This window comes from Mustela putorius, unplaced genomic scaffold (assembly GCF_011764305.1).
Source record: "Mustela putorius furo isolate JIRA1106 unplaced genomic scaffold, ASM1176430v1.1 tig00537350_pilon_pilon_pilon, whole genome shotgun sequence".
Taxonomy (NCBI): Eukaryota; Metazoa; Chordata; class Mammalia; order Carnivora; family Mustelidae; genus Mustela; species Mustela putorius.
The window spans coordinates 23,483,578-23,510,105 of record NW_025422471.1 but is presented as its reverse complement, the minus strand read 5'-3'; the positions used below and the strand labels follow the sequence as shown (position 1 = coordinate 23,510,105).

The 26,528-nt window shown below is 40.0% G+C and overlaps 2 protein-coding genes across 2 annotated transcripts in view; one reads left to right on the top strand and one right to left on the bottom strand.

Annotated features, from left to right (window-relative positions):
- Nucleotides 1-11,537, bottom strand: part of AP3B1 (adaptor related protein complex 3 subunit beta 1) — a 352,907-nt gene extending 341,370 nt beyond the window's left edge. The window contains exons 1-3 of the mRNA XM_004766831.3: nucleotides 11,401-11,537; nucleotides 10,766-10,800; nucleotides 10,381-10,443 (exon numbers count right to left, since the gene is read on the bottom strand). The gene's annotated coding sequence lies outside the window, so the exon portion shown is untranslated. The remainder of the gene's footprint in view (nucleotides 1-10,380; nucleotides 10,444-10,765; nucleotides 10,801-11,400) is intronic.
- A 116-nt stretch (nucleotides 11,538-11,653) lies between these two features.
- The window catches only part of SCAMP1 (secretory carrier membrane protein 1), a 127,698-nt gene continuing 112,823 nt past the window's right edge, over nucleotides 11,654-26,528 (top strand). The window contains exon 1 of the mRNA XM_004766832.3: nucleotides 11,654-11,853. Coding sequence (XP_004766889.1) covers nucleotides 11,797-11,853 — 57 coding nt within the window. The 5' untranslated portion in view covers nucleotides 11,654-11,796. The remainder of the gene's footprint in view (nucleotides 11,854-26,528) is intronic.

Below are 26,528 nucleotides of genomic sequence, written 5' to 3'. Positions count from 1 at the left end.
GTAAGTTAGATTCCCAGAACCATCCTCAGGTTTGGTAATTTACTAGAAGGATTCATAGAACTCACTCAGGATTATGGTTTATTAGGGGGGAATGACAGAGATTAAAATCAGCCAAAGGAAGAGACACACAGAAGACGGTTTGGGAAAGTTCCAAAAGCAAACCTTTCCTCGTCCTCTCTCATGAATTAATGGCCCATTTATCTGTGAGAAGTGATGTTTGATAATAATAATCTTATTATCAATCAGAGAAAATCACCTGAGCTTTGGTGTCCAGAGTTTTATTGGAATTTCATTCATTAGGGATAATTGGTTGATTTAATGAGTGCCTACAAAGTTGAACTCAATCTCCAGATCAATTGATACGATGTGACTCAAAACCCTCACCCTAAATCCTGTAGTTGGTCTTTTGGTATGGCCAGCATGCACGTTAAACAAAGACACTGCTATTAGTTATGGCAGAGATCACCAGCCAGAAGCATTTTTGCACCTCTTGATCAAATATAAGTTAGTTACAAATTTAAAATATAGTTAATGTCACTGTCAATGTCTAGTCCTAAGACATTCAGGGACAAATTATACTGGGAAGAGAAAGGATAATATCTACGGGATCTTCTGGCTGGGGTTGGATTTAAACCTCTGGATGTTATGTTGTTTGTTTTTCACTTGAGTGAGGTGAATAAATTTGGAGACAATAGTAAGGGGATTATGATACCATCAATACACTTTTATAGAGGGTCTCCTTTCTGCAAGGTAACTGTTGGGCACACAGTTCTCCAATGTTTCACTTATCTGTTCTAGACAATGAGAGAGAACAAAGGTGATTAATAAGCTAAAGCACAGATTCATTTGTTTCAGGACAGTTTATTTTAGTTTGTAAAGCCAATTATTTCAGTTACAAGTCCTGTAAAAATTTGGGGTTTTTTATACACATCATTTAAGTCAAAACTAAGCCATATTCTTTCTCCTAAACTTATTTTTAGTTTTTGAAATGGATGGTCATTAAATAAACGGAAAATTAGTAGAAAAAAGAAAAACTGTCCATTGTCTTCTCTATCTTTGGATTTTAGGCTTAAAAATAAAATTGTATTTCTTTTTTCCTTAAAGATTTTATGTCAATCTCTATGTCCAACATGGGGCTCAAACTTATAACCCTGAGAAGAGTAACATGCTATACTGACTGACCCAGCCCCTGTACTTCTATGCTTTACACCCTAGATAGCCTGCATCTTCCCATTCACATTATCTTATTTTTTCATGTTATTCCAAAATCTTTTTTTCAAATTTATACAAGCTGATAGGGTATTCCAGAACCTTTCTTCTAACAGATGTCAGTTGGTTGTATGATCAAACATATGCATTTATGTATGAATGAAATATAATAATCGAGTCATTTTTTTAATTTATAATTTTCTTAACCTTGACAAATATTATAACATATTTAATACTATATCTCATGTGTATGTTTAATGGAGTTGAATTTTCAGAAACTCTGCACCTGAGGAAGGAAGAGAAATCAGCGTTGCCTAGTAAGGATCGGTGAAATTTGTCTCAGTCTGTGTGGTTTGGCCTGAGATGTGCGGTCACAGGGTTGGAAGATTAGTCCTTTATGATTCCGCTGAGCAGAAGGCATGAAGTATGGTTTTATTCTCAACTTTGCCCCTTAGTTGGTGGTGGCCTTGATGTCTCTGCTCTCTCCATTTGATGTTACTTCTTTTCTCTGATTTTCCATCATGACCTCCCTGTTCTTCCGCCCAGAACCTGGAAGTACGCCATGTTGCCCCTCTGCTGCTCAGCCTAACCCCTTCTCTGCACTCTACCAACACTGGCAGTTATTGGTTCTAAAGTGAGATATTTCTTTCCTCACTTGAGGCAGAGTTATCTGTTCTCAGTTCCTCACTGTGCTTCTAATGATAGTATTTCTTTATTTCGTTTCCTCTCTATTACAGCCTCCCGGTCTTTAGGAATTGGGCACGAGTTCCTGAAGGCTAGACCCAAAGACAAATGAGTGGTGCATCTTATGCTGTATCCAGAATTATCTTCTCTCTCAGGCTTTAGCCCCTGTCCATGGAATAAGCCTGGGCTCTCTAGTTCTCTCCTCTGGGATTGAACTCACTATCTGTGAGAGGATAAAGGAAGAGTTTTTGTTCCCCAGTGGCTTCAGGGCCTCAGGCCTCGAGCCGACTGTCAGCATCTCCTACTGTCCCTCCCATGATGTTTCTCAGCCCTATTATGGCTGTGCTCTGGTGAGTCTGTTTGCCAGCTACCCTGACATGTTTAGACCTGTCTGAGTTCTTAACTTCTTAACTTGAGCTAATGCTCTGGGACCCTCACTCCATTGATTTAGAAATTATTGGACTTGATTATTTTTGTGTTAACATTAATTTTAAAAAATTCACATCACCAAATCTCCATTGACTTTATGTTTCAAATTCATTTGTGTACCAAAGTACAATTTAATCAAGAAACTGGTCCAATACCCTTGTGAAAATGTGATTAATTTCTTCAGAATCTTGCCTGACAACGAAGATGTTCTCTATTCTTATGTTTCCGTCACTGATCTTCTTGTGCCCTTTATGGTGAAAAGTGGGTGACAAAGCAGGCAAAGGGAAGGCAAATTGTTTTCCAATTTTGTTTTTATATAGAAGTTTCATCATTCCTAAAAAAATCTTTTTAGAAACATTTGCTACAGGTTTTATGTGCTATGATAAAATACAGCATTAAAGGACAAAAATCTAGAATACACTGTACAAACTACTACTAACAATGCAAGTCATACGGTGCCTGGGTAGCTCAGGCATTAAGGATTTGCTTTTGGCTCAGGTCATGAACCCAGCATCCTGAGATCAAGCTCCAGGTCAGGTTCCCTGCTCAGCTGGGAGCCTGCATCTCCCTCTCTAGTTCCCCATGCTTGTGTTCCCTCTCTTGCTATCTCTCTCTGCCAAATAAATAAATAAAATCTTAAAAACAAACAATGGAAGTAATAACAAGAGGTTAGAAAACTGTTAGGTGAGTGCAAGTTTGATGTGAAAGGAATTTCTTTGGCTTTAACTATACCCATCCATGAAATCATTCAGCTTCAGCATTATAGCAGATGTTATGCTGGGTTTCAAGTATGTGAAAATAATAAAAGTATGGTGTGTGCCCCAGTGGTATGTATCATCTGGAGGGAGACAGAAGTTTGCCAAAGGGGTGATAGACATCATTGAAGCCCATGGTTGCATTCCTTTGGCAACCTCTGACTTGAGCTCTGGTAGACAGTAACCATGTATGTTGATGGTTTCTCACTACTAGTGTTTACTGAGTTTCTGAGCTTTACTGCCTCAGGGATTGCCTCTGTGTGTGTGTGTGTGTGTGTGTATGTGTGTGTGTTTAAGGTGCCTGGGAAGTTCCCTACCAATAAGGACTAGGAGTTGGTGGATAAATGCCTCTGTCCATTGGAGAACGATTAGAAATATTCTACATGGTTCTTCAGAGGATCCCCACTGGGAATGAGCCCCAATTACTTATAGTTGTAAATTGCTTAATAATTCATTTATTGGAGGGATTCCTGGGTGGCCCAGTTGGTTAAGTGTCCAACTCTTGGTTTTGGCTCAGGTCACGAGCTTGGGATTGTGGGATTGGCCCCACACTTGGTTCCACACTCAGCTCGGAGTCTGCTAAAGATTCTCTCCCTCTCTATCTGCTCCTCCCCCTGCTTGTGCTCTCTCTCTCTCTCTCTCAAATAAAAATCTTTTAAAAAATAACTAATTTGGGGCACCTGGGTGGCTCAGTGGGTTAAAGCCTCTGCCTTCAGCTCAGGTCATGATCCCAGGGTCCTGGGATCAAGCCCCGCATCAGGCTCTTTGCTCAGCAGGGAGCCTGTTTCCTCCTCTCTCTCTGCCTGCCTCTCTGCCTACTTGTGATCTCTCTCTGTTAAATAAATAAAATCTTAAAAAAAATAACTAATTTATTGGATTTTCCTCTCTAGCTGTTTTGTTCTTCCCTCTCCCTCACTCTAGGTTCCAGGGAACACCACTCAAATAAGCTATTTATACCCAAGTTCCTTGTCACTTTCATCAAAATCAAGGTCCTGATTTTGGCAAAATCTGATTTTTGCATTACCAATATAAAGTAGTGATTTCTATAGATGATAAATATAGAAACAGAGTTATCTGTTTCTATAGAGGATGGATCAACTAATTCCTTGACTAGGAGCTGCCAGGAGAGACTATAGGTCAAATGCAGAAGCCAAAAAAAGGGGAGAAGTTTGAAATTGATAGTTGAAAGGTAAGGCTCTCCAATGTCTTTAACTATTGCTCAATAGGAGGTATCTATTTAATACAATGGAGACTAAATTGCATATCTCTTGTTATTTGAATGAATTATGGGCTTTTGGAAGGAGTCAATGAGACAAGTTGGAGCTAATGCCTGGTCCTTGGATTCAGCAGTTTTTAGAACCAAGAATATGAACAAATCTATGCTTTGACCTTTGAAACCATCTCTTGATTCATGAGGATGGTTCAAGGTAAGAATGTCGTGATGGCCAGGGTTGGTCCAGGGATATTGATGTGCTTAAAGATAAAGGGAGAGTTTGCTCTCCCTTTTTGTGTTTGCTCTCACCACTGTGTGGTGGCTTTCTATTGTATTGTAATCAAGCTCCTAAGGCAATGTGTCAGGTTCCATGAGAGAGGGGCTGTGAAAATGTAAAGAGAGGATCAAAAGATAAAGTTGTGATTCATCAAAGCATTATTTAAAAAAACTAAAATTTCAGGGTCCTGGGATCAAGCCCCGCATCGGACTCTCTGCTCAGCAGGGAGCCTGCTTCCTCCTCTCTCTCTCTGCCTGCCTCTCTGCCTGCTTGTGATCTCTCTATGTCAAATAAATAAATAAAATCTTTAAAAACAAAAAAACAAAAAAAACTAAAATCATGAAAACCTCCCTGTGTAAGGCCCTCCCTAGCCGAACCCAGTGCCTTGCCTAAGATGTCTAAAGAATATGAGATTTGAGCAGGATTGTACTGGGATTTGTGGGAGGAAAAAATATCCTCCCTCAGCCCCATGGCCTAAGACCATACCTAGAGACAGACAGAAAACTGGCAAGGGTGAAAGTAGAGGGAAACGAACTGTTGCAGCTGCCCCAAGGACTCTTTCAGTGAAGGGAGGTGATGTGGAAGGGATGGAGGAGAGCTTTGGTTCTCAGACCTAGAGACAATGGACGTAGTTATCCACATCCCTCTCAGTATTTCTCCCCAGTCATCTGTTAGTTGGACATTGGGTTACAATGGCATACATAATGAACCAACAAGGTTATGCCACTTCTCTTAACAAACAAACAAATAAACAAACAGAACCCAACGTGGAATTCTATCCTTGGGCAATATAATAAAGCCTCTTGTAAAATCCAAGGACAAATAATATGAAACTCCAGACATGAGTCTCTGTTTCACATAATTATTTTTTTTTTAAGATTTTATTTATTTTATTTGACAGACAGAGATGACAAGTAGGCAGAGAGGCAGGCGGAGAGAGAGAGAGGAGAAAGCAGGCTCTCTGTTGAGCAGAGACCCCGATGCAGGGCTCCATCCTAGGACCCCAGAATCATGACCCAAGCTGAAGGCAGAGGCTTCAACCCACTGAGCCACCCAGGTGCCCCTGTTTCACATAATTCTTAAAATAGCTTTTAGATTCACTTCAACTCTGAGTTCTCATTTTCTCATTTGTGAACTGATGATAATAATATTTCCCAAAGATATATTGTATAGGAGAAAATGTATGCTGAGCCTCTAGAATTTCAGGGCTTGACCAATGCCAGACATACAAGAAATCTGAACTGTCTCTATATTCTTTTCCCTCTTTACAATAGCTATTCTAAATAAAACTGATTTCTTTTTTAAAATTCTCAGTTAATTGAAGAGGGAGAAAATTAAACTTTCTTTCTATAAAAACTCAGTAGGGGTGCCTGGGTGGCTCAGTGGGTGAAGCCTCTGCCTTTGACCCAGGTCATGATCTCAGGATCCTGGGATCAAGCCCCCTCTCCCCCCCAATCAGGCTCTCTGCTCAGCAGGGAGCTTCCCCCCAGTCCTCCTGCCTGCTCCTCTGCCTACTTGTGATCTGTCAAATAAATAAATAAAATCTTAAAAAAAAAATCAATAGTTGGGGCACCTGAGTGGCTCAGTAGTTAAGCGTCTGCCTTTGGGTCAGGTCATGATCCCTGGGTCCAGGTTTGAGCCCCTCATCGGGCTCCCTGCTCCACAGGAAGCCTGCTTCTCCTACTCCCCCGCTTGCGTTGCTTCTCTTGCTGTGTCTCTGCCAAATGAATAAAATCTTAAAAAAAAAAAAGAAAAAAGAAAAAAGAACCAAACCCAATAGTCAGATTTGGGAGATTAGAAAATGGGTTATATTGCTGTGATTATTTCTTCTTTTACAAGAGTTCCCTGAAGATTTATGCCTAATTTGCAGCTTAAGAATTGTAGACTGCCCTGACTTTGAAGACTTTTATGAATTGCACAGACATTAGGTAATACCAGGTGTAATTATAAAATTAATTGTTCATGAAAAAAACCAAAATCAGTTTTCTGAAAATGTACCTAGATAAAAATAACAGTAGTCCTAGTTCTGCTTCTCAAACTAGTGTCCAAAGGAGTTGTAGGACTGTAACACTTATTTTACTACTTTCCTATATTCATATATTACTATATATACATTACTACACATTACTATATATATTTCTATGTATTATATGTTTTACTATTATTATATAACTACTATAGTACTACATAATTTACTGTATATGCTATAATGTAGTACATATTATATACTATAGAATTTACTATATAGTTTATATATTTTACTACAACACAATTTACTTAATTTTCCTTTTTTTTATAGTATTTTAAATATGATCACTGGTTAATGCCTCAATATTTAGGTATTATATGTGTGTGTGTGTGTATAACATACATGTATGTATTTTCAAATTATTTATTTATTTATTTTGACAGAGACCAGTGAGAGAGGGAACACAAGCAGGGTGAGTGGGAGAGGGAGAACAGGCTTCTGGTAGAGCAGGGAGCCCGATGGGGGCTTGATCCCAGGACCCTGGGATCATGACCTAAGCCAAAGGCAGATAGATACTTAATGACTGAGCCACCCAGGTGCCCATACATGTATGTATAATAATGTTTTGCAAAATGCATTTTGTCTTGCAAGATGAGGATAATTTCACCATAATGTTCTTATGCAGACTCTTCTAGCCAATAAAATGAACTCTACAGTTAGTTCTTTTTTTTTTCCTCAAAGATTTTATTTATTTATTTGAGAGAAGCACACGAGGGGGCAGAGAGAGAGAGGGAGAAGTAGGTTCCCCTCTGACACTTAACCATCTGAGCCACCCAGGCGCCCCACAGGTAGTTTTTGCATTTCATTGGCCCATACCATTACAACGTTTCTATGACATCATTGCTTGGAATTTAGAGTTTCAATCCAGAAAATTTTATCATAGTACTTGCACAACTCTGTTTATATTGACTACTAAAATGGTTGTTCTTAATCTTGTATTTGGGCTTATTCTGAGCAAAGATGTTATGTGGGATTTCTTTTTATAAACTAAGAAATGTTAACTGTAAACAATCATTTCTTGAATACTTTTTTCTTTTTTTAAACAATTTTTTAAAAAGATTTTATTTATTTATTTGACAGACAGAGAGAGGGAATACAAGCAAGGAGAGTGGGAGAGGGAGACCAAAGAGGCTTCCCACAGAGCAGGGAACCTGATGCGGGGTTTGATCTCAAGATCCTGGGATCATGACCTGACCTGAAGGCAGACGCCTAAGGACTAAGCCACCCAGGTTCCCCTCTTGAATACTTTGTTAATAGCAGCAGTCACAGCAGAAAATCTCGAGACAGGATCCACTGTGACAGATGATGAATTTCAGTTTTAACACATTAGTGAATCCAGAGTCCAATGAACCTTTTGAAGTAAAAAATGTAAATTTCTAACCTGACATTTTATCAGCATTTACCAGCTATATGCTAGCAGTGTAGAAAACATGGAATGTAGCTTATAACCCCTACCCAACAGATTCTCAAACTTAATTTGTTTGACTGAGGAAGAAGAAACATGATAATGGAGTGAGGCATATCCTAAAGGAAAAACAAAAACAAAACAGAGTTAGGGAGGGATGAGACATTGCCACAGGTTAATAAAATATTTGAGCTGTCCAAAGGACCCAAAATATTTAGCTATATTGTAGGGCTTTTAGGAAGTTTCCTAAAAGTTTTATCTCATCCATTGCTTTATCTTTAACATCTAAAACACTGTTTATCAGTTAGTAGGTGCTCCATAAATACTTGCTGAATGATTAGTGTGAAACTTCTGATCAGAGAGGGGAATTGATTTGAGAAAGGTCACACAGCTGGTTTATGGCAGATCTGGATCCAGAACTAGTTTTAATTCTTCATTCTTTGTTCTACCAAATTTAGGGGCACCTCCTGGAAAATGAACAAGTCCAACCAGTGAAGCCTCCTATATGCTGACTTTGTCTTCCACATAGCATTTTGTCTTCCTTTATGAAATATACCACTAACCAAATCTATCAATTTAATGTCCGAAATGTGAGCTGAGAGAATGGAGTTTTGTTCTTAGTTCCTCTATTCACTCACTCCCTTTGCCACCGAGGCAAATTATGTAACCTGTCCAAAGACAGTTTCTTCTCCTGAAGGAGCTCAGCTCCCTTTCATTTCTCATGTTAGGACATGAGAGTCCTAAATTTCATGAAAGCTAATCAGTAAGCTCACCCATGGACCATATGTCTGAACGTCTTTATTTTTTTATTTTTTAAATTTTTTTATTTTTTATAAGCATATATTTTTATCCCTAGGGGTACAGGTCTGTGTCTGTCTGAACGTCTTTATATCAGGGTTCTTAAAGTGTGGTCAGCGTATCACTTTTTTTTTTTTTTAATTTATTTATTTGACAGAGAGAGGGAGAGATCACAAGCAAGCAGAGAGGCAGGCAGAGAGAGAGGGGGAAGCAGGCTCCCCGCTGAGCAGAGGGCCCTATGCTCGGCTAGATCCTAGGACCCTGGGACCATGACCTGAGCCGAAAGCAGAGGCTTAACCTACTGAGCCACCCAGGCGCCCCTAGCATATCACTTCTAGCAGAGTCCTTTAAAAATGCTGATCTTGCAACTGTTAAAGAGAATAAAATAAACACATAGTTTTTGATTTGGAGGGATTTCCACTAGGCAACGCTTCCCAGCGCTTTTCACTTCTATAGTCATGGTACACACAAAAAGTGAGAATACTGGAATACTTGGCTGGCTTAGCCAGAAGATCATGTGAAGTTCAATCCCCACTTTGGGGGTAGAAATTACTTAAGATATATAAATAAAAACTTTAAAAAAGTAGTAATATTTATGAGGTGTATTTGCGTAAGAAAGCTTAGACTATCTCTTTGCTAATGCACATTTCACTGAGAAACTGCCAGAAATACCATTTAATAAGAAAAACAAGTTTCAGGAAAATATTATATGTGATCCATTTTCAAGACAATGCTAAAACTTTGTATATGCAATATGTCTACATGAGTATGTATTATGTATTGTGTATGATCATGTATTATGTGCATGTAGATATACAATGTTATAAGAATGTTGAAAGGATCATACTGGTTGTTAAAGTAGGGGAAGAGAGAAGGGAAAACAAAGAATAAAGAGAAAAAAATTGAGAACACCAGTATGTATGTAGATTAAGGCCCCCTATCTGAGATTCCTTAAAGCAGAATTTAAAAGATAAAAGATGTGCAGAGGTGGGTGTCTGCATCATTAACAGGATTCTGTAACAGTAAAGTCTGTTAAGTCTTTGCATTAGGTGATAATATCATTAGCTGTAAACACACTGTATTGGAAATTTCCATCCTGCAATGCAGGCTAAGCTGATACTCATTGTCTTGGAACATAGTAGATGCATAATAAATAGCTTCTGATTATTTGAGTCATTTGGAGGACAGGTGGAGGGAGTAAGGGCCAAAGTGGTGAGACAAGCAGATCAGGTGGGCAAGGTCAATCTTAGGAGAGTTGAGGAAAAAAAGCACATAACAGCAGTGGACTGGGCCCTCTTGCCATTTTCAGACATTCAACCAATATTTGTTAGGTACTAAATACATGCAGGACACTTTTTCTAGTTCTTACGTAATTCCCAAGTAACCCTTTACAGAGTCAAAGATATTAAGAGATAGCACTAGACCCATCAGAACCGGGATTTGAACCAGACACATGTTTTGAGCACTAAACTAATGAACCAAACCCCAGGCAGCTGCGGAGGATAGGGTGGTGAATCCGTTAGCTCTTTTTTATATCTAAGATCTTGAAGCTCTGCCGTGATCTTCTCTGTTCTCACTTACCAGCTGACCCTCCTAGTCAGGTGCCTAGAAGCAGCTTCTTCATCCTATATTTCGACTTGGATCCTGCCAAAGAGATTATAATAAATCTGGTTTTTGTAATCATTCCTAGAACTAGTGTTTTCAGAGTGGGGAAAAAGTATTATTTCCCAGGGGACTTTGCATAGTGCAAGCTCCCCTCTCCCCAGCCCCCTCACAAGCTAGAAAGACTAATTCTAGTTTTTTCCCCAAAACCTGGGGACAGACCAAGTGAGCATTCTGGCTCTTCGTTGCTTCATCTGCTAAGTGCTTTTCTGTTAGAGCAGAAAGATGAAAGTGGGGAAGGGGATGCCCTCTCATTAACTTCAGGGGTAGGATAACAAATAGTACAAAAATTCTTTACACGTACCCATTTTTCTGTGCTCTCATCCCTGCTGTTGGGGGCTGTTAAAGGAAAAAAATCAGAGGTGTATATTTTGCGCCCAAATGCCTTAAAGTAAAAACAACAATAAAAACATCCTTTTATCACCACTAACCACTAACATTAACTTGAGGACCTTGATTTCTAAATTCGTTTCACCCTCATCCCATCCCCATTCATTTCCGGAAAAGTAGCCATTTTGCAGATTCCGGAGAATGGGAGCAGAGGCTGGAACCTACTACTGGATCTTTTCACTTTCCAAAACCCCTGTAGAGCCATTCCGGATCGGTAACTCGAGACTGGTCTCCGTGATTTATCAGTAACCTAGAGTCCAGGGACCGGAAGGCGAGAGGCTGCGATTCCCAGGTGGGGTCAGGTGGGGTGTGTGTGCAGAACTCATTAGCGAGGTCAGGTCCCCACGGGACATTGTCTTTGGAGCCAGGTGCGGAGCTTCTCCAGCTGCCGGAGCCTCTCCAGCCATGTGCTGGAAGCGTGGTTAAATAGCTGCCCCCTCCCCGGGTGTGCAGCGTACTTCTCACGCCTCCTTCCCAACCTGGGGAAATGGGGTCAGTGTGTGTCTTGCTCATAGAATACCACCTCTTTCCCAAGTCACGATCGCTTACCGGCAGCCAATCCTAAATGGATAGTAATATAATTCTAGACAAACTCATTCCTCCGCAAGACGCGTAATCTTGGGCCCAAGGAACCTAGGACGGGTCACTCCCGCTCTCCGTTCCCGGCTCCCTCCGCCCCTGGTCCCCACTCGGTCGCAGCCAAAGCCCGGAACGCTGGATCCAGGCCCGGAAGAACGGGATCACGAACGGGAACGGCGCCGCCGGCCGGGAGCCCGTGGCACCGGGCATGCTCAGTGGCGCGGCCGGCTGGGTGGCCCCGAGAGCTGCACCCGGATCTGCTCGGCGGCGGCGGCGGCGGCGACGTGAGCGCGCAGGGGGGCGGCGGCCTCGCCTCGTCTCCCTCTCTGCGCCTGGGTCCGGTGGGTGACGCCAAGCGCCAGAGAGATGTCGGATTTCGACAGTAACCCCTTTGCGGACCCGGATCTCAACAACCCTTTCAAGGTGAGAGTGTGGTCCCCAGCAGCCTTCCGCCGCCGCGACGCGTTGTTGTTTGTGAAAACGGCAAGTTCCTTCGCGCCCACCGAGCCCGCCCCTCGGCTCCCCTTAGCCGCGTAGACAGGGGCTCGGGGACGGCCCGCTCCCCATTTGAGGGTCGCGCCCCGGCCCTCGCACCGCTTGTTTGGGGGTTGGAGTGGAACGTCCTCGGCTCCCTCTCCCGCCGCCCCCTCCGCACATTCCCGACTGGGGACGGTCGTGCCGTCGCCCGGGAGTGGGCCCGCGCGTCGGGAGGGTTCCCGGCCCGTCTCTCGGGAGCGGGGAGAGTAGAGCTCAGGGCAGGTGGAGTTGTCAGTTGACAGGCGAGTGTGGCGGGCCGGGCCCGGGCGGGGGCCGGGAGCCGGGAGGCGGCGGAGGGGATCGCCTTCGGGTGGGGTTGTCATGGGGACCCGCAGCGGCGGCGAAGGGCTGCGTGGGGGGTGATGGCAGAGGTGTAGAAGAGAGGTGAGGGCGTCGAGTACGCTGCGATTAAAAAAAAAAAAAAAAAGCCTGTGTTTTTATTTTTTAAACTTGTGTTGCGTCCACATACCACCAGCGGCGCTGCTCCCCCTCCCCCCATTTGATTGAGGTTGAGAGTATTGATATCGAAGCCGAAGTGAAAAATAAATAAACACACCTGGGAAACAATAGTGCACGTGGACGACCATCTTCTTACCTAACTGCTCTTAGTAAGGTGAACGACGGGATGTTTTCCAAGCTCCTGGTGCGTCACCGGTTCTCTGGGCTGTGTGAGGATAGCATTTCGTCCATGAGCTTCTTTCCTTCTTGGAGTGAACCTTACCAGCCCTGGCTTTGGAAGGGCTTGGCACAGAAACGGGCAATGAGGGAGAAGGCTAAGATGTTTATGATCTATGCTTAAACTGCTGCATGAGTAAATAACTATTTAAAGAATAATAGTCTAGGTTTCTTAATGAGCCTCAGCTGCTTACAAGTATAATTTGTTTCCAACTGTTGGTCAAAGTTTTTTTTTTCTGGATATGTGCAATAGTAACTTTAATTTGTACTCAAACAATATGAAAGAGTAACTTTATTTTGTGGTCTCATAAGTGTCACTTTTGCCTTGAGTTTACATCTCATTACTCCTGGTTTTGTCTCTTATTACGAATCCTGGAAGGGGGTGGCACCCGCCTGGCTCAGTCCGTGGAGCATGCTACTCTTGATCTTGGGGTTGTGAGTTCAAGCCCCATGTTGGGTGTAGAAATTATTTAAAAATAAAACCTTAAAAAAAATTCTGGAAGGGAAAAATCTCTTTTTAAAAAATTATTGGCCTTTTAATTTCATGGGGGATTATTATAATTAAATGATGATGGTTCTTGACAACTTGATTCACTGTGTAGGAATGTAGAGTCAATTCAGTCTGCTTTTGCTCCTAGTGTCCTTTAAGAAGATTCTGTGCAAACGGCCCGAAACTTTTCAGACTTTTATAACTGATAAGGTTGCACTTTAAGGAGAGTACTTTCCTCCCTTCCACACCCCTTCCCCCCTATTTAGTATTTGGTATTCCAGCATTCCATCTTGTGGAAAATCTGATTATTCTTTAATTATAGACAATCTGAATACACGTTTCATAACTTGCAAAATAGGTGTCATTTTAAGATATTTTGAAGGTATAATATTGAGAACCTGTTAGCTTTTTCTAATTCAGATACTTGTTTGATGTTATTTATTCAGCATCTGACAGTTTGGCTCTTTTCTATTTGGGCATTCCATTTCATGACTCATTTTGTGTTAGCTGAGTCCCTTGTAAGCGCAAGACATTGTTTTCTTCTTAACCTGGACTGCTTTTTTGTGACATGTGATGTTGCCATGACACTTTGCTTTTCTGCCATAGGTATGGTCTTTGTAGTAATTCTAAACCCAAAAGTGGTTTCATTTTTAATTTTTTTTCCCAAAAGTAGTTTTAAAGATTTATTTATTTTTATTTCAGAGGGGGAGGGCAAGCACGTGAGGAGGGAGGGGCATAGGAAGAATCCCAAGCAGGTTCCACACTCAGTGAAGCCTGAGGTGAGGCTCAATCCCACAACCTTGATATCATGACCTGGGCTGAATTTAAGAGTAGGCCACCTAACTATGTGAGCCACCCAGGTGCCCCTCCAAAACTAGTTTTATTTTATTTTTCTATTTGACAGTGTGAGAACACAAGCAGGGGGAGCAGAAGAGAGAGAAGCAGGCTCCCTGTTGAGCAGGGAGCCCAAGGTGGGGCTCAAACCCAGGACCCAGGATCATGACCTGAGCCCAAGGCAGGTGCATAACAGACTTAGCCACCCAGGTGCCCCCCCAAAAGTAGTTTTAAATACTCATTTGTGGTGGCATAAAATTACAAAACTTTTTTGTTGCTTATAAGGTGGATACACTCAGAGGACAATGACTATTTAAATCCATAAAATGTTTCAAGGGATGGATAATCTAGGCCTAAAGAAGATTTGGCTGTACACATATTCCTAGTTTATGGCCTTACCCTGTTTTTGGTGACTGTCACAGGACTGTATATATGACCGTTTATCTTTCCTTTTGTGTCTCCCTGCCCTGCTACTTAAAGTGAAGCTTTACATCTACTGCATAGTCTTTCTTCTTACGTGTGATTTTTGAAATAGAAAAAAAAAATTAAAAAAAAAAATTTTTTTTGAATTGATTTTTGAATTAGCATTTCTTGTCCTCTCTACTTAAATATGAAAGTTCTTGGCTTTGGGGCGCCTGGGTGGCTCAGTGGACCTGCCTTTGGCTCAGGTCATGATCTCAGGGTCTTGTGATCGAGCCCCATATCGGGCTCTCTGCTCAGCTGGGAGCCTCCCCCTCCTCCCTGCCCAACCTGCCTCTTTGCCTACTTGTGATCTCTGTAAATTAAAAAAAAAATGATAATTAAAAAAAAAAAGTTCCCGGCTTTATCTTTTTGTTAACTTATGGTCCTTTCTTTTCAGATCTGTTCTCATTTTCAATATTGCAGTATTGAAAAATTTCTTATTTTCAAACTGTGGTATTTCATATTTGGCAACCTTCCTAATTTCTTGGTTAAAAGTTATTCGATTTTTGGGGTACGTAGGTGGCTCTGGTGCCTGACTTAAACATCTAACTCTTGATTTTGGCTCAAGTCGTGGTCTCAGAGTTGGGAGATTGAGCCTGGCATCCACACAGGGTGTGGAGCCTGTTTAGGATTCTCTCTTCCCCTCTTTGTCTGTCCCTCCCCCACTCTTCTTTCTCCTTCTCTGAAGAAAAAAAAAAAACAAAAAAAACAAACCAAATCCCCGAAACCGTAAAACAAAACCTATGAGATTTTAAGTTTTGTATTTAAATTCTAGATATAGTGTCATATTAGTTTCATTAGTAGAATTTTATGATTTATCACTTAAATACAGTACCACAAGTGCCCTCCTTAATACCCATCCCCCTGCCTGCCTCCCCTCCAGCAACCCTCAGTTTGTTTTCTATTGTTAAGACTCCATTTTGTGATTTGCCTGTCTCTTTTCCCTCTATGTTAATGTTTATTTCTTAAATTCCACATATGCGTGAAATCACATGGAATTTGTCTTTCTCTAACTCGTTTCACTTAGCATAGTACACTGTAGCTCCATCCACGTTGCAAGTGGCAGGATTTCATTTTTTGATGTCTGAGTAATGTTCCATCATAGATATGTACTACATACAGCTTCTTTATCCATTATTTAGTGAACATTTGGGCACTTTCCATAATTTGGCTATTGTTTATAAAGCGGATATAAGCATCAGGAGGCATATGTCCTTTTGAATCAGTATTTTTGGATCCTTTGGGTAAATACCTAATAGTGCAGTTACTGGGTCATAGTGTAGTTCTATTTTTAACTTTTTGAGGAACCTCCATACTGTTTTTCCAGAGTGGCTGCACCAGTTTGCATTCCCACCAACAGTGCTAGAGGGTTCCCTTTCTCCATATCCTTGCCACCACTTGTTTCCTGTTAATTTTAATTTTGCTAATTTTAGCCATTCTGCCTGGTGTGAGGTGATAGCCTCATAGTAGTTTTGATTTGTATTTCCCTGAAGTTGAGTGATGGTGAGCATCTTTTCACGTATCTATTAGCCATCTCGATGTGTTCTTTGGGAAAGTGTCTATTCGTGACTTCTGCCCATTTCTTGACTGGATTATTTATTTTTTGGGTGTTGAGTTTGGTGAGTCATGTATAGATTTTGAACACTAACCCTTTATCAGATACGTCATTTGTAAATATCCTCTTCCATTCAGAAGATTGCTTTTTAGTTCTGTTGAATGTTTCCTTTGCTGTGCAGAAGCTTTTTTTCTTGATGAAGTCCCAATAGTTCATTTTTGCTTTTGTTTCTCTTACCTCCAGAGATGTATCTGGTAAGAAGTTGGTACAGCCCATGTCAAAGAGGTTGCTAGCTGTGTTCTCCTCTAGGATTTTGATGACTGCTCCCTCACATTGAGGTCATTCATCCATTTTGAATTTATTTTTTGTGTATAATGTAAGAAAGTGGTTCAGTTTTATTCTTTTGCATGTAACTGTCCAGGTTTTCCAACAGCATTTGTTGAAGAGACTGTTTTCCATTGGATGTTTTTTCCTGTTTTGTCGATTAGTTGACCATAGAGTTGTGGATCCATTTCTGGATTTTCTATTCTGTTCCATTGATCTTTCTATTCTGTTCCATTGATCTTTGTTTTTGTGCCATGACCATACTGTCTTGATCACTACAGCTTTGTCATATAACTTGAAGTCTAGAATTGTGAAGCTTTCAGCTTTGCCCTTCTTTTTCTTTTTTTAAATTATGTTATGTTAATCACCATATAGTATCATTAGTTTTTTTTTTTTTTAAGATTTTATTTATTTGTTTGACACAGAGAGATCACCAGTAAGCAGAGCAGTAGGCAGAGACAGAGGGGGAAGCAGGCTCCCCTCTGAGCAGAAAGCCCGATGCGGGGTTTGATCCCAGGATCCTGAGATCATGACCTGAGCTGAAGGCAGAGGCTAACCCACTGAGCCACCCAGGTGCCCCACATCATTAGTTTTTGATATTGTGTTCCATGATTCATTGTTTGCATATAACACCCAGTGCTCATCACAACACATGCCCTCCTTAATATCCTTCACTGGGCTAACCCAACCCCCCACCCCCTTCTCCTGTAAAACCCTCAGTTTGTTTCCTGGAGTCCATGGTCTCTCATGGTTCATCTCCCCCTCTGATTCCCCCCCTTCATTTTTCCCTTCCTACTCCTAATGCCCTCCCATGCTATTCCTTACATTCTACATATAAGTGAAACCTTATGGTAATTCTCTTTTTCTGCTTGACTTATTTCACATAGCATAATCTTCTCCAGTCCCATCCATGTTGATGCAAATGGTGGGTATTCATCCTTTCTGATGGCTGAGTAATATTCCGTTGTATATATGGACCACATCTTCTTTATCCGTTCATCTGTTAAGGGACATCTTAGCTCTTTCCACACTTTAGCACAGCAATACTGTGGACATTGCTACTATGAACATCGGGGTGCATGTGGCCCTTCTTTTCACTACATCTGTATCTTTTGGGGTAAATACCCAGTAGTGCAATTGCTGGGTCATAGGGTAGCTCTATTTTTAATTTTTGGAGGAACTTCCACACTGTTTTCTGAAGTTTGCCTTTCTTTTTCAAGATTGCTTTGGCTATTTGGGGTCATTTTTGGTTCCATACAAATTTTAGGGTTGTTAGTTTTAGCTCTGTGAAAAACCCTGATGATATTTTGATAGGGGTTGTTTTGAATGTGTAGATTGCTTTAGATATCCTAGGCATTTTAACAATAATTGTTCTTCTAATCCATAAGCATGGGATGTTTTCCCATTTCTTTGTCTTCTCTTCAATTTCCTTCATATATATTCCACAGTTCTCAGAGTACAGATCTTTTACCTCTTTGGTTAGGTTTATTCCTAGGTATCTCAGGGTTTTTTGTGCAATTGTAAATGGGATTGATTCTTTGATTTCTGTTTTTGCTGCTTCATTATTGGTGTATAGAAATTCCAGATTTCTATAAGTTGATTTTTGTATCCTGCAACTTTAGTGTATTTTGTATCAGTTATAGCAAATTTTTTTGGTAGTCTTTTGGGTTTCTTATATGGAGGGAGTATCATATCTTCTTTTTTTTTTAATATTTTATTTATTTATTTGACAGAGAGAGATCACAAGTAGGCAGAGAGGCAGACAGAGAGAGAGGAGGAAGCAGGCTCCCCGCTGAGCAGAGAGCCCGATGCGGGGCTCAATCCCAGAACCCTGGGATCATGACCTGAGGCGAAGGCAGAGGCTTTAAACCACTGAGCCACCCAAGCACCCCTCATATCTTCTTTTAATGGTGAAAATTTGACTTTTTTCTTGCTGATTTGGATGACTTTTTGTTGTTGTTGTTGTTGTCTGATTGCTAAGACTAGGAGTTCCAGTACTATGTTAAATAACAATGGTAAGAGTGGACATCCCTGTCTTGTTCCTGACCATAGAGGAAGAGCTACCAGTCTTTCCTTATTGAGGATGATATTCTCTGTGGGTCTTTCGTATATGGCCTTTATGATGTTGAGGTATGTTCCATCTATCCCTACCTTGTTGAGACTTTATCAGGAAAGGGCGCTGTATTTTGTCAAATGCTTTTTCTGCACCTATTGACAGGATCATATAGTTTTTACTCTTTCTTTTGTTACTGTGGTGTATCACATTGGTTTGTGAATATCCAAGCCACCCCTGCAGCCCAGGAATAAATCCCATTTGATTGTGATGGTTGATTCTTTTAATGCACTATTGTGTTCAGTTTTGCTAGTATTTTGTTGAGAATTTTTGCATTCATGTTCATCAGTGATACTGGCCTGTAATTCTCTTTTTTAATTGTCTGGTTTTGGAATCAAGGTAATGCTGGCCTCATAGAATAAGTTTGGAAGTTTTTCTTCCACATCTATTACTGGGAACAGTTTGAGAAGAATAGATGTTAAGTCTTTAAATGTTTGGTTGAATTTCCTAGGAAGCTGTCTGGTTCTAAACCATTGTTTGTTGGGAGACTTTGATTATGGATTCAATTTCTTGCTGGTTATTGGTGTGCTTAATTTTTTTATTTCTTCCTGGCTCAGTTTATATGTTTCTAGGAATTTATTCATTTCTTCCAAATTGCCTAGTTTATTTGCATATAATTTTTCATAATATTCTCTTAGAATTGTTTTATTTCTGTGGTGTTGGTTGTGATCTCTCCAACTTGTGGTTTTATTTTTTTTTTTAAGATTTTATTTATTTATTAGAGAGAGAGAGAATGAGTAGGGGGAGAGACAGAGCGAGAGGAAGAGAGAGAATCTCAAGCACACTCCAGATGGAGCACGGAGCCTGACAAGGGGCTCAGTCTCCTGACCCTGAGATCATGACGTGAGCTGAAATCAAGAGTTGGATGCTTAACTGACTGAGCCACCCAGGTGTCCAGTTGTAATTTTATTTCTTTGGGTCCTTTCTGTTTCCATTTTGATAAGTGTGGCTAGGGATTTATCAGTTTTATTCATTCTAAGAACAAGCTCCTGGTTTCATTGGTCTTTTCTTCTGTTTCTTGTTTATTTCTGTATCATTTATTTCTGCTTTAATATTTATTCACTTTTCTGCTGGCTTTAGGCTTCATTTCTTTTTGTAGTTTCTATAGGTGTAAGGTTGTATATTTGAGATTTTTCTTGCTTCCTGAGGTAGACCTGTATTGCTATATAATTCTTTCTTATGACTGCTTTTGCTGCATCCCAAAGGTTTTGGACCGTCATGTTTTCATTTTCATTTGTTTTGATGTATTTTTTTTTTAATTCTTTAATTTCCTGGTCAACCCGTTCATTCTTTAGTAGGATATTCTTTAACCTCCATGTATTGGTGGTCTTTCCAGATTTTTTTCTTGTGATTGACTTGAAGTTTCATAGCATTATGGTTGGGAAAATATGCATGGTATGACCTCAGTCTTTCTGTACTTGTTAAGGCCTGATTTGTGACCCAGTATGTGATCTGTTCTGGAGAATGTCCCGTGATGAAATGTTCTGAATATATCTGTTAAGTCCATCTGGTCCAGTGTATCATTCAAAGCCATTGTTTGCATTTTGCTTTTCTGCTTAGATGATCTGTTCATGCTCTAAGTGGGGTGTTGAAATCCCCCATTATTATTATCAATGAGTGCCTATGTTTGTTACTAATTGTCTAATATATTTGGGTGTTTGCAAGTTGGGGGCATAAATATTTATAATTGTTAGATCTTCTTGTTGGATAGACCCCTTTGTTATGATATAGTGCCCTTCTTCTTCTGTTACAGTCTTTGATTTAAAATGTAATTTGATATAAGGATGGCTACTCCAGCTTTCTTTGACTTCCATTAGATGATAAATATTTATCCATCAATTGACTTTCAATCTACAAGTGTCTTTAGGTCTAAAATGAGTCTCTTGTAGGCAGCATGTAGTTGGGTCTTATTTTTTTTTAATCCATTTTGGTACCCAGTGTCTTTTGACTGGAGCATTTAGTCCATTTATGTTCAGAATGATTACTGATAAGAATTTAGTGCCATTGTATTACCTGTTAAGTTGTTGTTTCTAGAGATTTTCTCTGTACCTTTCTAGTCTTTGAGTGAGAGAGAAAGACCAAAAACGACAAAGAGTCCCCTTTAATATTTCTTGCAGGATTTGTTTAGTGGTCACGAAGTCCTTTAGTTTTTGTTTGTCTGGGAAACACTTCATCTCTCCATCTATTCTGAGTGACTGCCTTCCTAGATAGAGTATTTTGACTGCATATTTTTCCTATTTAGCACATTGAATATATCCTGCCACTTCTTTGGCCTGCTGAGTTTCTGTGGAGAGATCTGCTGCTAACCTATCTGTCTTCCCTTATAAGTTAGGGATTTCTTTTCACTTACTGCTTTTAGGATTTTTAAAATTTCTGTATTTTGTAAATTTAACTGATTTGCCTTGGTGTTGGCCTGCTTTTGTTGATTTTGGTGGGAGTTCTCTCTGCCTCCTGGATTTGAATGTCTGTTTTCTTCCCCAAATTAGAGAAGTTTTCAACTATAATTTCTTCAATTAAACCTTCTGCCCCATTTTCCTTCTGTTCTTTTGGGATCCTTATTATAGGAATATTACTTTGCCTTAAGGAGTCTTTAAGTTCCCTGAGTCTGTATTCACAATCTAATATTTTTCTTTTCTTTTTAGCTTCTTTATTTTTTATAATTTTATGTTCTGTGTCACTTATTCATTCCTCTGCATCCTTCCATCCATTACATCCAGTTGGTTTCATACCTCAGTTTACGGTGTTATTTAGTTGAGCCTGACTAGTTTTTAGGTCTTTGGTTTCTGCATAAGGGACTCCCTGGTGTCTTCTATGCTTTTCTTAAGCCCACCTGATATCCTTATGATTGTTGCTTTAAATTCTGGATCGAGGGGCACCTGGGTGGCTCAGCTGGTTAAACATCTAACATCAGCTCAGGTCATGATCTTGGGGTCCTGGGATTAAGCCCCACATTGGACTTAGGGAGTGCGGGGGTTCTGCTTCTCCCTCTGCCTCTTTACCCCACTTGTGCTTACACACTTTCTCTTTCCCTAAAATAAATAGAATCTTTAAAAAATAAATTCTGGATCAAGCATATTTCTTATGTCTATTTCAAGTAGATGCCTGGCTGTGACCTTTTCTTGTTCTATGGGATGAATTCCTCTGTCTTGGCATTTTCATCTCCATCTTCTTTTGTGTGTTAGGAAAACCTATTATGTTTCCTGTTCCTGAGAGTATTGTCTTTATAAAGAAGAGGTCATATACTGTTCAGGGCCTGGCGCTTCAGGAAGTGTCTCCGATGTATGCTGTGTGTGCTGTGTTGCTGTGTTTTGCTTGCTCTTTCCCTGAGGTCAGTCCTCTGCAGTGTTTTTCCTTGCCTGCAGTGGGGAGTGTTTGGACATGGGCCAGCATCTGGTAAGTTTTAACTAGGTGTGCTCTGATCTGCTTGCTAAAAGAGACCTGATGCTGTATCCACTCCAGCTGAAGCTGTGCAGAACTCTGTGGTCAGTAGATGTGGTGTGTATGTGTTGGGGGGCGGGGGTTTGTGCTGCTTTTCTGGGGGAGGGGCCTGCTGTGCTGATTCTCAGGCAAGACACACTTGCCTGAGAAAAGCGGCACCTGCTGAGTGCACAGGGCTAGGACTTGGTGTAAGTGATTTATGCCACTCTTGGCACTGTGCTGTTCACTGAAGTTAGTTTATGCTGGGAGGTGGGAGAGAGTAATGGCATCTGCCAACATGTTTGTCCCCAGAGAGGCAAACCACCTCTTTTAGATGTGCTCCAAGAAGGGGGAATCATCTCTCCCAGTGTGTCCTAGGGGATCCTCAGATCATGTTGTCTGCCCTGGGCTATCTGTACTAGTTCTCCACAGGAGCACTGCATCACCGGCTGGGCTCCACACCCGCCGTGCCGTGGTCCTCTAAAATTCTAGTGTTTGAGCCCTGTGTTTGTAAAAACTTACAAAAATCAGCCCTCTCATTTTCCCAGTCACTGGCTTTGGGGAGGTGTCTTCTTTCTGTGATCCCCTGTGCACTCTTCTCTCTCGCTCTCTCTCACTTCCTCTCCATGACAGTGTTCCCTCCCCTCCGAGGCACCTGTGATCCTCTTCTCCCCCCAGATCATGTCTCCACATCTCCAGCCTTGCATGATGTGGTCTTTTATCTCCCTCTATTTTTGCAATTCTGTTTTTAGAACGATTTCTTGGGTGTCCAAAATGAATTGATATTTATCTAGCTGAGTTCCAGGGACCAGGTAAGCCTGGGGTCCTCCTGCTACTCTGCCATCTTAGTTCCTTTGGACTTTACCATTTTTAATGAATGATCAGATTACCAGTTAATTATGAGGGCTACAATTCAGGAATGGCCAAACAGAGGAGATGCCCAGGGCAAGGCCTGAGGGGTGAACATCTGGCCTCCAGGCATACCTGTCTCCCAGTACCTCCATAAGTTTGACCTGGAAGCTCTCCAAACCCCATCTCGTAGGGTAGGCGGAATGAAGTAAATGATCAAAAACTATTTGGCTTCTATTGCTTTTTTAGTCTTCAGCATTTCTTTTCCTTCACTTTTAGGTTAGGAGCCCTTTACCAGCATCTTCATTTGAACTGTCATGAAAATAATTTCTGAGGATAATCTTCTTAGATAATGTTAACTGTAATGGCTTACTTGTTTTTATCAGCTGTTGTAAAATAATTTTGCTGGATTCAGTTTTTTTTTAGCTCCTGCTTGATTCTAGTGGTTGTGATCGGGTAAATGAAAGAGTTTATGGAATTTGAATAGTTTTTATTGTGTATCAAGAAACTTGGAATAACTAGAAATATATAATCTGCAAAATAGATTGTTATGTGGATGTTTCTGAGATCCACTCTTGAGTTATTACAGTGTGGCTGTAAAGCTAGAGAGGAAAAAATAGTTTTCACATAGTCAACATTTATTAATTATTTTATGCTCCTTGTTCCATTAGTTACTCATTTATTCAGTAGATAATGAAGAAATTTATATCCTGAAGTTTATTCATCTAACATGTAGACAAAAATGTTTAGAATGTAAAAAAAAGTAAAAGTCATCAGACATTAGTTATATAATATGGCTTTTATAAGTCAGTATAAATATGAGTAAGAGCCAGAATGAGTGCAGTTTACTCAAAGGATAGAAAAATTAATAAGTGATAAGAAAACCTTCATACCTTTTAATATGTTTTAACATATTAATATGCTTATTGATTGGATTGGAAATTCATTTTGGAAATAATGTTTTATGTAGTTTTGAAAAATGGAATCAAATTTTTGTGGCTGGGAAAGGAAAATCTTATAATGGATTTACTCAGAACTCATTCTGTGGATGAAAAAAGCCCAGAGATAGGATGATTGCCAAATGAGAAATAATTTCTTCTTGATTAAAAGCTATTTCATTTTCGGGGTGCCTGGGTGGCTCAGTGGGTTGGGCCGCTGCCCTCGCCTCAGGTCATGATCTCAGGGTCCTGGGATCAAGTCCAGCATCGGGCTCTCTGTTCGGCGGGGAGCCTGCTTCCTCCTCTGTCTCTCTGCCTGCCTCTCTGCCTACTTGTGATCTCTCTCTCTGTCAAATAAATAAATAAATAAATAAATCTTTAAAAAAAAAAAGCTATTTCATTTTCATTGCTATCTTGCTCAGTATCTTCTACCCAGGTGTAGGTGGTACAGAATTGGCATTAGAATTTAAATCTTATTACTAGTCCATTACTGATGACACTCTGTTTGCTTGTTGATTGCATTTCTGACACCAAATTCTTGTTTTGTATTGGGACTTTGGACTTGAGGCTCTCATACAGAGACAGCAGAGGGTAGTAGTTAAAGGTTTCTGCTCAAAAGTTCAATTTTTTTTTTTACCCCATGTATCTTTTATTCAGATTCCCTGAAAGTTACCATTTTGACATTTTTTTTTTAATTTTTTTTTAAATTTTATTTATTTATTTGACAGAGATCACAAGTAGGCAGAGAGGCAGGCAGAGAGAGAGGAGGAAGCAGGCTCCCCGAGGAGCAGAGAGCCCGATGTAGGGCTCGATCCCAGCACTCCGGGATCATGACCTGAGCCGAAGGCAGAGGCTTTAACCCACTGAGCCACCCAGGCGCCCCGCCATTTTGACATTTTATCATATTTCTTTATCATACATATGTGTGTATATATGCATATCACACATTTGTATTTTGCAGGCATTTGAGACTAAATCACAGATATGATGCCTCTTTACCCCCCAATACTTCAGTATATATTTTATAAAAAAACAAGAACATTCTCTTACAAAATCTGCTCAAGAGTTAAAAAAAAAAAAAAAAAAAACCTACATTTGATCCTGGCTTTGCCACTAACTTGCTGTAAGACCTTGGAATGTTACTTAGCCTCTCCATATGTCTACTTACCCTTCTGTAAAGCAGGATAATAGGACCTTCCCCATAGGGTTGTTAATTGGATTAGATGATCATATATTTAGCATGTAATAAGTGCTTGATGCATGGTGGCTTTAATTAGATCATAGTAAGTAGTGTTAATAGTAATTCAAGAAATTGATTTAATTACAGTGAACCATATTCTTAGCTTATTAATTTAGAGAAGTTCATGTTTTTTTTTTTAATTGATGTATAGTTGACACACAATGTTACATTAGTTTCAGGTGTACAACATAGTGATTCTATAAGTCTATGTTACACTTGTGGTGAGCATAGTATAAGCTACCATCTTTCACCATACAACACTATTATAATATGATTGATTACATTCCCTTTGCTGTACTTGCCCAAGACTTACTCATATCATAAAAGTTTGTGTTCCTTTAGATTCTTCAAGGGTGCTAGTATTTGTTGGGCCAGTCCTAGTTGAGAAGTCAAGGCCAAACATAAGTGGTTTGCCCTAGACCTGACCTTGGTTGTCTGAATTTTAGTGCTTTGTCACTGCAAAGGCTTCCTCCCTAATAACTCTGTTCTTTTATTTTGGCCCTCAAAAATTCTACTCTTTTAAAAATAATCTCTTAAAAATGGGCTACAGTTCACCGTTCTTATTTATGATATTTAAGTTAGAATAATACCAGTGGTATCCTAAGAGTTTAATTGGAGTTGAAAATTGAAAACCTCATCAATAAAATTCACTTATCCTAGATGTCCATCAACAGAAGACTGTATAAAGAAGATATAGTATGTATGTATATATGTATGTATGCATATATATGTATTTACACACACACACACACACACACACACACACACAATGGAATATTATGCAGCCATCAAAAAACAAAAATCTTGCCATTTGCAATGTGGATGGAACTAGAGGATATTGTGCTAAGCAAAATAAGTCAATCAGAGAGGGAAAATTATATGATCTCACTGATTTAAGGAATTTGAGAAACAAGACAGGATCATAGGGGAAGGGAGGGAAAAATGAAACAAGATGAAACCAGAGAGGGAGACAAACCTTAAGAGACACTTGGTCTCATGAAATAACCCACAGGTTGCTGGAGTGGAGGGGGAATGGGATGGATGGGGTGGTGGGCAGTGAGGAGGAGGACATGTGCTATGGTGAGTGCTATGAACAGTGTAAGACTGATGAATCACAGACCTGTACCCTGAAACAAATAATAAATTATATGTTAATTAAAAAAATTGACCCATAATTCAAGAATGTTATCAAAATTGTTTTTAATATTTATAATAAATGTTATTTTTATTATTTATTTTAACAGAATAATTTTCATTTACAGTTAGTTGATGTCAGTCTTGCCTTCTCCGTTTAAAATTTGTGACTGGAGGTTGGACAGCACTAGGAAAGAATTTTGAGGATTTCTTCTATGGTAGTCTAACATTGCAAACTTTAGCTTTCAGCATTTATCTGGGACATAGTAGTAATTTGTGGTCTATGTTATTTTATGGTCATGTCAACTGCATAGGTTCATACTGTCTTCCTCAAGTTGATATTTTTAAAAAGCATGTGTTTAGCTGCCTGTTGTATTTCATCAAATTAAGATGCATCATTATTTTATTTATCATTGTCTCAGTTACCTAATGGTGTATAATAAATAATCCCTAGATTTAGTGGCTTAAAACAACAATTACTTGCTCACTATTCTGTTATTCGAGTTGGACTAAGTTGGGTGGTTTGGTTT